The sequence below is a fragment of the Emydura macquarii genome, unplaced genomic scaffold, assembly GCF_026122565.2.
Source record: "Emydura macquarii macquarii isolate MOO-44397 ecotype Brisbane River unplaced genomic scaffold, CSIRO-AGI_Emac_v2 contig_1045, whole genome shotgun sequence".
NCBI classification, from domain to species: Eukaryota; Metazoa; Chordata; order Testudines; family Chelidae; genus Emydura; species Emydura macquarii.
Window position 1 is genome coordinate 10649803 of NW_027131182.1, and position 14067 is coordinate 10663869.

At 42.4% G+C, this 14067-nt stretch overlaps 1 protein-coding gene across 1 annotated transcript in view; it reads right to left on the minus strand.

The window, feature by feature from the left end:
* CPLX4 (complexin 4) overlaps nucleotides 1–13439 on the minus strand; it is a 34050-nt gene extending 20611 nt beyond the window's left edge. Inside the window, exons 1-2 of the mRNA XM_067545660.1 lie at nucleotides 13273–13439; nucleotides 9959–10046 (exon numbers count right to left, since the gene is read on the minus strand). Coding sequence (XP_067401761.1) covers nucleotides 9959–10046; nucleotides 13273–13439 — 255 coding nt within the window. The remainder of the gene's footprint in view (nucleotides 1–9958; nucleotides 10047–13272) is intronic.
* Nucleotides 13440–14067: the final 628 nt, after the last annotated feature.

The following is a 14067-nucleotide window of genomic DNA, read 5'->3' on the forward strand; positions in this document are numbered from 1 at the left end:
CTGTGTGGAAGGTTCCCTGCTGCCAAGCTGGACTTGCAAGACCTGCACTGAGCAGGCTCCCTCTCCCTCCGTCAGCCACAGAGCCTCCAGGCCGTGAGGTGCAGGGAATCCAGGTCCGGGTGCAACAGGCGACCGTGGTCCTGGGATAGAAGGTCGTGGAGCCTCAGGAGCTCCAGGGATGGGGCGATCAAAAGGTGCTGCAGCATGCTGAGCCGGTGCTGTCTCGGCCAGGCTGGAGCAATGAATATAATGTTCACCCTGTCCCTCTTTATTTTCAGCAGGACCTTGGGTCGGAGCGGAATGGATGGAAATGCATACATGAGGATCCCTGTCCAGTCCATGAGGAACGTGTTGGAAATCAACCCAGTCTCATGACCCTGGAGTGAGCAGAACCTCAGACCTTTGTGTTCCAGGCTGATGTGAATAGGTCCAATTGGGGAATGTCCCACTTCTGGAAGATCATAGCCACCACCTCTGGGTGCAATGACCAGTCGTGGCAGGGTAGAAATGACCTGCTGAGGCAATCCGCCTCATCGTTCCTCACTCCCGGGAGGTGAGAGGCAGTCAAGTGGAAATTGTGCCTCACGGCAAAGTCCCACAGATGGACAGTTTCCTCGCAGAGGGCTGAGGAGCGTGCTCCCCCCTGCCTCTTTATGTAAAACATGGCTGCGGTGTTGTCCGTCAGCACCTGCACCACTCTGCCTGTCAGGAATCGGAGGAACACCTTGCATGATAAGCGAATGGCCCTCAGCTCCTTCACATTGATGTGCAGGAACCTCTCCTCTTCCGACCAGAGCCTGAGTGCCTAGGCTGGCGCTGATGTGGGCTCCCCATCTTATGTCCAACATGTCGGAAATTAGAGTGACCTGAACGGAACGCCCTTCATCACTGCCCTGGGAGTCCGCCACCAGTTTAGGGAGGCTAAGACGGGCGGGGGAACTGTGACCACCCAGTCCAATGGGTGTCTGCTCGGCACTTATACCAAAGCCAACCATGCCTGAAGCGGTCTGAGCCTCAGGCGAGCTAGTCTGACTACGTACATGCAGGCTGCCATGTGGCCTAGCAGCTGTAGGCAGTGCTTGGCTGTTGTCATGGGGCATCGGTGCAGCTGGGAGATGATAGAGACCATCGCCTCAAAACATGGCTGAGGCAGGAAGGCTCTGGCCTGGGAAGCGTCCAGGGTGGCCCCAATGAATTCTATGTGTTGCACTGTGGTTAATGTGGACTTCTGTTCATTTATGAGCAGTCCCATCCTGCTGCACGTGGAACAAATCAGGGTCATGCTCTCCTGCACTTGGGACCTGGACCTGCCCCTGATCAGTCAATCGTCTATGTAAGGAAAAATTTGCACATCCTTTCATCTCAGGTGGGCAGCCACTACTGCCATGCACTTGGTGAACCACCCTGGAGCCAAAGACAGGCCAAAGGGTAGGGCTGTAAAGTGGTAGTGGGAGCCAGCCACCGTGAAATGGAGGAAACACCTGTGACTGGGGAAGATAGACAGGTGAAAGTATGTGTCCTTGAGATCGAGAGTGGCATGCCAGTCTCCTGGATCCAAGGAAGGGATTAGGCTAGGGAGACCATGAGAAACCTGAGTTGTTTGACATATTTGTTTAGATGACGCAGGTCTAATATGGGTCTCACACCGCCCTACCTCGAATAGAGCTCCTTCCCCCTTCTGCCTTGAGGGACCATTTCCACCGCTCCTATGTTGAGGAGGACATAATGGATTGGGGCCCCGGCCCCATCTGGATAGCCCATGGGGCCCAATAAGGCCATTATTGCGGCCATTGTCCCTGGGGCCAACCCGGGGTTGACTGCGCCACAGGCTGTGACGCTTTGTGGGGGCATCGGCTCTCCCCACAACTGTCCTCCCAGCGAAACCCCGAGTCATCCTCAGTCAGAGGCCCTGGACCGGCGGTGCCATGTACGTCCTCAGTCCCAGGCACCCTTCTGTTCCGGGCACCGCCATCTCAACATCTCCGACCTAGAGGACAGTGAGGACTGCCTCCGTTGCTGTGAGCGGTGCCGACGAACGGCGGTACACTCTGAAGAGCTAAGGTACTGGACCGTCGTCTCGGTACCGATGATTTCCACTGCCGCTTGCCTTGCGGCCCTGCAGACACTTTCAGAGACCGAGGTCTGCGTCGCTCCAAACTCCTCGGTGCCGAGCCGGACTCCGGCGACCTGGTTCCGCATTGTGGACTACGCGGTGCCAGCTCCTCTGACAGCAACTGGGTTCTGTGCTGTCTCGGTGCGGGCGAACTCCTCGGTGCTGGGGATCTGGAATGGGAGCTGTCTAAGTGCCACCTGGCAGACCTCAGCCGGTGCCGCCTCCTGGCATGCGCTGCCTCCAGTGCCAGGGATTGACGTCGGCGCCAAGAGGGGGACTCCACGTCCCGTGTCGGTGCAGGTCGGCTTGACAACACCGACCTGGAGCAACTACTGGGGGAGCTGCTCTGCTCTACCCTCGGAGACCGTCCGGCGGGAGATCTTCCTCCCTGTACCGGGGATCTCCACCGCCATTCAGGGGGACCCAACGCGGGTTTCCCCCATGACACCAGCCCCTTCTCCCTCGGCGGAGGGGGAGTGGAGGTGGCGTAGGCAAGGCCAACAAGGCTCTTGCCGCCTGAAAAGCCTCTGGTGTCGACAATGTCGGCAGGAGCACTCTCCCACTCCCAGGAGTCGGGGGATGCTCCCTGACTGGAGATGCAGGGACCGGAGAAGACTCGACAGGCCGGATCCAGTGCATCTCCGCACTCGACCCTGCCCGTATTGACAACACAGGGGGGTGTCCGTGCTCCGCGCGCTGCTTCCTCCTCTTCGGTGTTGACTTGGCACCGTGCAACATCGTCGAGGGCAGTGCCGGCGGTGCGCTCTGTACTGAGGGCACGCTCAGTGCCGAGGTGGAGTGGGCCGACTCGGATGCCGGGTGGAGCACTGCCTCCATCAACAGGGCTTTCAACCGGATTTCTTTGTCCTTTTGAGTCCTTGGTTTAAAAACCCTGCATATCTTACACTTCTCTTTCCTGTGCTCTTCCCCCAAGCACTTAAGGCAGTAGTCGTGGGGGTCACTGAGCGGGAAGGCCTTCCCACAGGAGGCACACGGCTTGAATCCCAATGACTGGGGCATTGCCCAGCCACTCAAAGTCCCCACAGGGACTCGCCTTATCTCTAACTACTCTTAACAACACTTAACTACTTAACTAACTAAAACTAACTTAGAATATTAAATAAGTCCGAACAAGGGGAATAGTACTTGCTGAGAGCAAGGCTAGTTCCAGCAACCGTCACAGGCAGAAAGAAGGAACTGAAGGGGCATAGGGCTGGCAGCGCCTCATATACTGTGGCATGTGCGCGGGGCTCCAGGGGGCGCTGGCCCTACGGGATCTGCTAAGAGGAAAAAAGTTCCGGGTAACCGTGCATGGAGGCGTGCACACACCTATAGTGGAATGGAAATGAGCAAGCACTCGAAAAAGAACATTCATGCAAATAAACTTGCAAGACCTGTGCAGGTCTCTTAATTCCTTGCCAATCAGGGTAAGTGATAGACTGCTTAACTTGTGCCTTACCATCACAGAAACCAGTCCAACAGTAATTTACACAGATGATGATGATGAAGGAAGTATCTGGTGCATTGTAGAATTGAATGCCACATTAGAAAGGGTTATAAAGTGGCTAAAATGTTTAGATTGTAAGATCTTTCGGGGTAGGTACTGTCTTTTTGTTTGGTATATGTACAGCATTAAGCACAATGGTATAGCTGTGTTGGAAATGGTTTTCCCATCTCATGAATATTTTTACGACTGAAATTTTTTCCTGTCTTGAATCAGGACAAAAAGCCCACATCTCAAAAATATTCATGAACAAAATTTGTTGTTGTTGTTGTTTGTTTTGTTTTGGATTGATTGAAACATTCAATACTTTTGAAATGTCTTGTTTAGACTTAGAGTTTTTAAAAACATTTTTTTCAAGCTAGTTAGCTAATACGTTGAAATGAAAAGCTGTGTCAAACTAGAAAATGGGAATATTTCTTTTTTTTAAATGTCAAAACCAATTTTTTTTTTAAACAATTTTAAAAAATTCAACTTTTTTCAAGATGGGAAATTTGTCCCTGTTTCACAAAGTTTCAGTTTTGATGGATTGGCAAGATTTGTCAAAAAATTCCCAACCAGCTCCATGCAATAGGGTTTTGGACAATAACTGGGGTTCCAAGGTCTTACCACAATATAAATAATTAATGACAATAATAATGACAACAATGGTAGCCAAGGAAACACAGAGCTATTTTAGAAAGTGTATTAAAATGCACTTCTGCCAGAACAAAGAACTTCAGGTTACTCTTGATATATCGATAAGGTACAACAAGAACAATACATAAACAAGGCATACGTTTACATTGAACCCCACTGCCATGATTCCCACTTAAAAGGCAGATCTCAAAATTGTTTTTAAATCAGATAAATTTGGGCAGCAAACAGTCAACAAAAATCTGTTTAAAAAAAAAAAAAATCTTGTCTAACTCTTCCAGTATATTTTTTTTCCCTTCAACTACCTTCCAGATCAAAGCTAAAAAGGGACACCAAGTAACTTCAGTATTTTTAACAACTTTGACCAGGTTAAATCCTTCTTATTGTGCTCAAATAAGCAAGAACAAAACTCATGGCAAGGGGTCTTATGCTGCTAGCTAGAGCTGATGGAAATTTTTCCCACACAAAAATATTTTAATTTAAAAATGGCCTTTTTACAAACAACATTATTGAGAAAAATTGTTGACATAGAATTTTTCCATTTTGTTGTGAAACTTGCAATGATTTCAATCTATATTTTAGACAAATTTTTATCAAAATTGTTTTTAAAGACATTATAGAAAACTGAAACTTTTTTTTAAACACAAAGAATACGCTGTTTTTCTTAAAGAAGACATTTTAATAAAATGTTAGTAAAAATATTGTGTCAAATTTCATGAAAACCAAAAAACGGTCCATTTGAAATCCTGCAAAATGGAACAATTTAAAAAATATATTAAATTATTTTCCTGGGTTTTTTACCATTTCTTAGCCTTCAGCTATGGTTATGCTATTACAGTAAAAACCACACTTATCCAAATGAAACTGAGGTCATGGAATTTATTCTGGTAAATGGAAGTATCAATAAAAGTGGGAGTTTTTCCAGGTAAGCGATATCCTAATTTAGATTACATGCTTCTGTGGGTAATAGAAATGTTCAGATAACAGGGGTTAATATAAGAGGGGCTCAACTGTGTTAGATTTATTGCTGGCACCCTACATTTTCCTTATCCATTTCAGTATTTAGTACATGCTTTTTGCACAGGCAAGAAGATAGACTTACTTTTTCCCCCCAGAAAAATCCATTCCCAAATCTGCGCTTTGGCAAAGTTAAATTACAAGAGCTGACAGCTCATGGGAAGAATTTTTTTTTTTAAACTTTTCATTAAGTTGGGACTTAATAAGGTGGTTGTCCATGGGCCCATGGTTGATTCTTTATTCCCTGCTGTTACATAACCTCTGTGATAGAGTAACCCTGAGCAATTATGAATGAAGTACCTTGGGGGATTAATAATTTAGTTGAGGACATTTTGAATGTGTTGAACTCCCTGTGGATTGTTAATTTCATTATAGCTGCTTAATTAATATAGAGAACAAAGTTGCATAGAGACTTCTCAACATTTAATAGGGCCATGATCCCAGATAAACGCCTCCATTCAGTAAAAGAAGACTGCAGGAAAATGCCACGAGTTTACTGCTACAATAACCTGACCATTACATACACTGCACTAGGTAATTGAGTTTTACTTATAAAGCCTTGACTCAGAAGTCATATGTTTGATAAAACATATCTTGATTCAGCCCATTTCAATCCTGGGTTGGAGGGCAGAGTGCACCAAAACATTCTAGGTGTGACCAAGAACTCAACTGATTCCAAGGGACAGAAAATGAGAAACAGGGATAGGGGTGCAGACCACAGGTCTAAAATGGGATCCAGAAGAGGACACCAAGCAGAAAACTCAAGATAATCGATGCCATCCAGAGGAACACTTGACAAAGGAATATACCCTTAACTGATTGCCATAGTTGAGGTCGAAAAGGAATTTTCCCCTTGGTCAGATTGGGGTTTTTTTTTTTGCCTTCTGCAGCAGCATGAGGCACAGGTCACTTGCAGGTTTAGACTAGCGTAAATGGTGGATTCTATGTAACGAAGTTTTTAAGTCAAAATTTGAGGACTTCAGTGACTCAGCTAGAGGTTAGTGATCTATTACAGGAGTGACTGGTTAAGGTTCTGTGGCCTGCAATTTGCAGGAGGTCAGCCTAGAGGATCATGGTGGTCCCCTCTGGTCTTAAAATCTGAGTCTATTTAGATTTCTACCTAAAATCTCAGAAAAAAATCGGTACAGTTGGGGACCAAAAACCCTATAAAATGGTCCAGTCATCTAGAATGATAAATGTTGATGGGAAAAGGCAACAGATGACCAACTCTGCCTGTTACAAACAATTTAACTGTTTTAAACCTTCTATCCACTTTCTCACAAGTTAGGCTCACAACTAATATGGGCTACTAAGCCCCAGTGTACCGGCATGGAGCCCCATTTAAGTCCAACTTCCCTGGGGCTCAGTGTGGCAAAGCAGTCCACTGGACAACCAACTACAGGATCAGGGCCATACTGTAGAAATACAACATTCCACAGGAACATTCATGATTCAGAGCCATCAGTCTCATTTTTAGAGGTGTTGCCACGGTGTTTCATGTATTTCTCCACATGGGAAGAGGAAACTTGAAATTCAGTGAACACGGGGAAGGATTGAGGGTTGTGAACAAAGGTTCTTTCCAGCCAACCTCCACTTTCAAGAACATTTGGTTGGGTTGCCAATATTAACACTCTCTCTGCAACTCAAACATGATTAGACTCCTTCCAGCTCTAATTTCTATTCTGGACAGAGTCCTACATCAGCAGCATCTTTGAACCTGCTTCATCTCATTCTATCCTAAATGTGCTAAGTTCAAAGACATATATAAATATGAGGCCCTCCAGATGGGGGAAAAATGAGTTTATAATTTAAGTATCAGATGAGAGACTACAGCTGGATACAATAAACAGAATGTGGGGTGCACGAGGGAACAGTGACTCAATTATGATCAGTGCAATAAGGATTAATATGTTAATTTCAAAGGGTATGACATTACAAAGACAATTGTAATTAACATTCTTGTGGTATGCTATACCAACCACTGTACATGTACACACTGTATATGGAATATAGCACAGTACCATCTATCTTTTTGCACTAGGCAAAAGTGTAAAGATTTTTAAGGACAACCACAGTAGTACTGATTGATACTGCAGATGTTTGATTCTATAGAAAGAAACTGAGTTGGTTCATGGTCTGTTAAATTGTGGTTAGAAAAACACTTTTGTTACAAAGACAGGCTTGGAAGAGCAGATGTATGTTATAATGTAAAATCAGACCATGGCATGAGAAAGCAAAGGTGTAAGGTTAGTTTTTAACTTTAAGGAGTCAGTCGCTCATACAGAACAGAGAAATGTCTAGTACAAAAGGGCTTATGGTGAAGAGAGTAAGCATTCCTAAGTACCTCCGTGCCTAGTCTAGGGGAGCTGCTATTAACTGCAGTGATTTTAACCATAGAGGTTAAGATAATAGTTTCATGTTCGTAGTACATTTATCCCAGGATGGCCCTTTCAGCTGTTCTGTGTTTGGATATTTTCTTCCTAGTCATTTGGTGATAAGCAGCTAAGCATCCATTCCTTGAAAAACATCCAGTATTATAAAGAAGGGCAATGAGTTGATGTGGATGCACCGACAACAGAAAATTACAAGTAAAAGGCGCTCAACATTAGTCTGGGAGATATAAATGATGTGAAAACTTTATTAAACATACTGAACAACCCCCTCCCCTTACTTTCAGTGGTAGATCAGATCAAGTATTGATACATATCCCTGGATTTAAGCTAAAAACCTCAACTCATCACCCAGCAGCATTTGAGAGATTCCTGAATTGTTTTCCCCAAAATACTGGCATTACTGATAAGTAAAACACTGCAGAAAAGTTTTAAGCACTGACATCAGAGTTGTTTTCCACACATTTTCAATACAACACAGAGAAACAGTTTTGGCAAAAGTGAAGGGCACACAGAACGGGCAATGTAGTTATAAAATAATGAACAAAACTATAACCATTTAGCCCCATAGTCCACAGTCAGAATCTCAAAAAATCATGGACAATCTAATATAATATAGTACTTCCGGCAAGCAAACAAATGGATTGTGAGTAAAGGATGTACATATTCATTTGCAGTGTTAGGTCTCCATTCACATGTCCATTAAAATGAATGGGAATCTGTCCTCAATTGATTGCATTGAGTGCTTTCATAAGTATTATAGGTGAGTAGCAAACATCTACACCTGCAAATGTTGCAGTTAATGGGGCAGTAAGGTACCTTGTGAAAAATGAGTATTTTCCTTTAGTGTACTAGATGCAGAAACTATTTCACACATACACAAGATACTGAAATGAAATACAGGTAATGGAAGCTGGAGAGGCAGGATGGGTAGATAGGACAACGGTTTGGGAATCAAGAGATATGGGTTCCTTTCCCCACTCTGCTTATCACCTGCTTCTTAAACATGCACAAGTCACGCCATCTCTCTGTACTTCTATGTTCATTCATCGTTTGTCTTGTCCAGCTAGTTTGTATGCTCTTTGGGGCAGGGTCTGTCTCTTACAATATGTTAGTACAGTGCCCAGCATAGCAGATCTCTGACCTCAGTCAGGGCCTCTATGGGCACGTCTACACTGCAGCTTGGAGCATGCCTCCCAGCCTCATTAGACAGACACATGCTAGCTCTGCTTGACCTTGCTTGCTAAACCCAGCCATGTGGATTCTGTGGTACAGGCAACACCCAAGAATGGGTTAGGCAGGCTTATACTTGGACAGCTAGCCTGAGCAGGCGCCCATGCACAACATCCGCACTGCTATTTTTAGTATACTAATTCAACCATATGTCTTTCTACCCAGGCTGGGAGGCACATTCTCAGCTGCAGTGTTGAGATATCCATGGAGGCCCATACTGAGATCAGAGCTCCATTGTACTAGATACACATCATTATCCCCATGCTACAAATTGTATCAACAACATATTTTGCACTACTATAGCACTGCCTGTCTGAAGTATTTCATATACATATTAACCAATGAAGCTTCACAATAATCCTGCAAGGTAAGATGAAGAAACTAACGCACAGAGAGGTTAAGTGATACTATGCAGAGTCCCAAAGAGCTAGGCTGTGGTAGAGCCAGGAATTAAGAGTGGGTCAGAAAATGTTCCCCCGCACCCCCACCCACGGACAATTTTGAATTCTTTTGTTGGCAAAAATCTTTTGGTTTTCTAAGACCCCGAAGTTCTCTATGGAAAGCAGACACAATTTGCCAAAAAAATTTCATTTGATCAAACCCCAATTTCCTTGAAAAACCATTCTGATGGAAGTTTTTCAAACCATCTCTTCCGGGAATAAAACCAAGATCTCCCAAATCCCAATCCCTATGCTTTAACAATGAGACAGGGTTTTCAAGAGAGTGACTAGCAATTTTGAGTGCCAAACTCGATGGAGAATTATCTGAGTACCATTTAAAAATCAAATCCCATTACAGTATCTCAGGTGGGCACCCAAAATGGAAGCATTGAAAATCACTAGTCACTTTTGAAAATCTAAATCCAGTCAGGCTTCACCACAACATAAAAATGGAGGCAGTGCTGTTTATCACAGAGATCTCTTTGGTGAAGAGGGTTGATAGTCTCAACGTGCACATTTATTGGAAGACGACATGAGTATGGAAGTCTCTCCAGCCAGACAGCAGGTCTGATTGCAGCTGTTTTAAACCTGGCCTGTGAACTAGGTCATGATGGTGACTTTGTCTTACCTTAGGAAGCCTGTACTTTTCTCTCAGATGAACCCTCAGACAGGCTCTCTCTGCCTTTTTTTGTGCAAATGCTGCATCTCTCTCCATCCTGAAAATTCAAAATAAGTGGCGTGTCACCAGAAACCTGTCTTCAAAATATTATGCGATAACTTGTCATTGTCGCGGAACTACTCACTCAGCCACAGGAAACTACAGGCTGAAGTCATTCACATCCCATTTTATGCTTATATCAAAGTAAACAAACAATGAACATACGTAGAGCTCTTTCCAGACATTTACTGATCAGTCTCACAGCACCTATGGGAGGTAGGTTAGTATTATGCCCATTTTATAGAAGAACTTGAGACAGTTAAATTACTGGTCCAAAGCTACAAAAGGAGTCACTATTAGAGGTGGCATTAGAAGTCAGGAGCCTGATTACCCGGCCTGTATTCAGACCAGAAGGCCATTAAGCTCTATAAGAAATGAAGGGCAAGTCTAATGACATAAGCCATGTTATGGATCTCTCCTCCAGTTTTGTTCTCCCTCCTTGACTGGATCTTACATTGATATCAATGGAGATCTCTGTACAACAGAATCTGAAATTTCAGATCCTTCCCTGATAATTTGAGAGAAGAATCTTATCCTCCATTCAGTAAAAATGTGCCTAGCGAAGGGAGGCATTACCACAAATTTAACGGGAGTGGAAAAAAAAGTGGTCATACGTCTGTTTACCCCTCACATGGCCATCGCTTCAGTTCCAGGGGATATTTTATAGGGATGCTGCCTCTGGTAGAAATGCTACAATCCTTAATCAAAACTCCAGGATTTGGCCTACAGGTGGTATTCCTATCAAATACCTTCTAAGACTGAAGCCAAATAAGAGGTAAACAGACATTCCTCATTGTCAAGTTTATGAATGGCCGAATTTACTGAATCAGGGTAAATTTGACTTCACTTGATTTAAAAAATGTTCACTGATTTTTTTTTGTTAGATTGTTTATATTTTCATGTAAAGTTGATAGCACTAAAGCTGCTTGAGAAATATTTCCCTTCCCTTCCCTTTTCCAAACTTCTTCATTTCCGTGAATTTTTTTTCATAAAAATGTTTGTTTTTTGTAGAAAAACCGAAATGGTCTGATCAAATCTTATCCATAAGCTTTCAAAGCAACATGGATAGTTTTAGCTGTGGAACTTCCTTTAAAGTTAAAAACTTGCATACATAATGTGTGATTGCCTGACATTCAATTACAGATTCCTGTCCACTAGAGGTTAATGGAGCTGTTGTAGATTCATAACAACTGCGACATATCTATTAGGTCATGTAGTCCACCGTATTGCCAGTGATTATTTTCTGTGGAACATATTCTAGAGTTTCATGTAAACTAGTTTTAAGCATCCACTTGAAAAGCTATTCCACAGCCAAATACATCTCACTCAGGAATTTTTTCTGATATTCAGCATACATTTTCTCTCCTAATTTCATCCCAATACTCCTCCCCCTGTGTACAATCTCTTTCCCTATTCTGCATTTTTACATTCACGCACATACTTGTAGACAGTCGTTTCCCGTTTATTTATTGCTAATCACCAAATCTTTACAAAGATGATGACATCAAAGTCTGACGTCAGAGATGAAATTCTAAAAAAATCAAGGCTAGAATTGATGCTCATTTATTATGGAGGAATTTATGATACAGGAGAATGGACTATGTGACTAAGAGGAGTCCTTCAATCTTAACAAGTCTCTCATTTGCTCGTTTACATGCTTTCCTGATGAATGGTGATTGATGCATTTTTACATTTTTATCCAAAGCAGTGTTGTTTAGAGGTTAAACCAAAAATAGTCGAGACAACCGGGTCATGTCAGGGGTCATAATCCAGTCTGAGCCTCTGACTCATTGCATGACCTTGGGCAAGTCATTTAATCTCTGATCTTCAGGCTGTGCAGCTGTAAAACTGAATAAAATTGGGATGTCACTAAAACCAGATGCTGTATCTGTGATCATGTTTCCAGGATGAATAACTGACATACAATTACAGAACCAGTGCAGTGTCCTGTTCCATCATTCAGCTTTTTCTGTGCAAAAATACGAAACCGTTCTCATTACAGTACTTCTAATCCCACTTTTGCTGAAAGGAATATTGTTCAATTATTGACTTATACCACAGCTTCATATTTAATATGAACAGACTTCAAAACATTATTGAAAGAACATGCTCTTCTCTTTTGAATTTTTCTCCACTCCAGATTTATTGCTTTGCTTATCTTTTCCAGCACAGCATCATTTTGCAGGCTGATTGAAAAGAAAAATAACCTCCCTCTATATAATGTACCACAAAAGCAGGTACCATCTTGAATTATTTACACAGACAGGTTACATTAATTCAGGACTTTATGATGGAAGTTGCTACTTCTAAATATAGACCTGGATACCTCTTAAATTCCATAAGTCATTAACCTTTCACCTATAATCATCTTAAATGTAGGATTTAGACAACCATTATGTAATTGATCATTAGTAAACTAGATGCAGCAGAGATTTAGAATTCAATTGTCTTTCTTTATAATTATGCAGGGTTTAAACTCCTACATGCTTGAAACCCATTATTTTACTTTATATCTGCTATGTAAACAGTACCTACACATTTTACTTGTGAGATTGTGGTTAAGGATTGTAATTATCGGCAAAATAAAATTCCTGAGCTCTAAACAGAGAGCAAAAACTCTCTGCTTCATTTGATGGCTTTTGGGGGAAATCGGGCAACTGAACAATGGTTTAAATTTATAATTTTGAAATTAGTCAAGTGTCCTTTGAATAAACATCATCATCTTTACATACTCCATTCTTACCATGTCCTCATGCTTGCAATAATAAATGGGGCTAAAAGGGAGAGATTAAATATTTTAAGCATATTAGATTTAGTGTTTTAAGAGGGTATATTATATAATTTTCAGCATTAACTACTGCATTTTTAGATTACAACCATCATTGATACCTTTATGGCTACAGAAATAAATTTGAAAGAAATTATCTTGCCCATATGGAAGCAGAAAGGAACATCAGCACAAAGTGTGTATGTGAGTCTGTGGGGAGATGGTAGGGGTAGAAATGAGGATGAAGGATGAAACCATCATACAAAACATCTTACAATTTGCAGCTAGATGAGCTTTTATTTTAGAGAGGCTGTTCAGTGAGGCAATGTTCCCCCTATGCTTAAAAATAGGAATGCTAGGTAGAGGGATGATGTTCTGATTTTTCTGGGGTTATTCTCAGATGAACCAAGTCATCATGAGTTAGTCACACATTGATAATAAGGGAATGTGTACTCACTTCTCCTCAACAATTTGCTTTTGATATTCCTCATATTCCTCTCTAGTCATTCCCGCTGCTGCAGCTGGGTCGGAAGGACCACTTTCTTCTTTGCTTTCCTCACCTCCACCACCAAGTCCTAAATTCTTTACCTGGTTGCTCAACATGCTTTTCATTAAGAAAGCCATTTTCTTCCCAAGGAAATGTAAAAATAAAATCAAACCAAAAACGTTCCCGAAAGACAACAATATGTTTGTCAGCAAGGGAATTTCTACAGCCTCAGAAGCTCTTCAAGGGCACAATGCTAGTGAGAAGTGGATGCCAAAAACAGTTCGTCAGCCATAATCTGGATTAAAGTGGTGAACTCCTTAGTATCTAGAGGCAGATGGTTCAGATTACTCCAAAAAGTCATTAGATGCAGCTACCTACTTTTAATATTAATACCTTAAGCTAATTGTAAATACAAAAACATTCACATAGTTCACAATAGCATTTTCATTTCTTTAGTCTTGAAACTGAGTTACATGGAGAGTAAAGCCTTCATCAGAACACACTGTATCTGAATTAAAATATGACTTGGTTGATTACATGATCACGGCGGAATTGTAAAATTCAGGCTACTGAGTAGCAAATCCTGTTGGATGTACACAGTCCAATGAGATTTGAAAACTGGGATTCTTCATTAAGCAAAAACCAATCCTTTTATCCATTAATATTGTTTTATGCCATTGAACAGAAAGTACAGTACGATGGGGTTTCTTCATCTGCTTTTTCAGGCCTTTTAAAGGGGTTGGTTTCTGTGACAGATGCATGAGT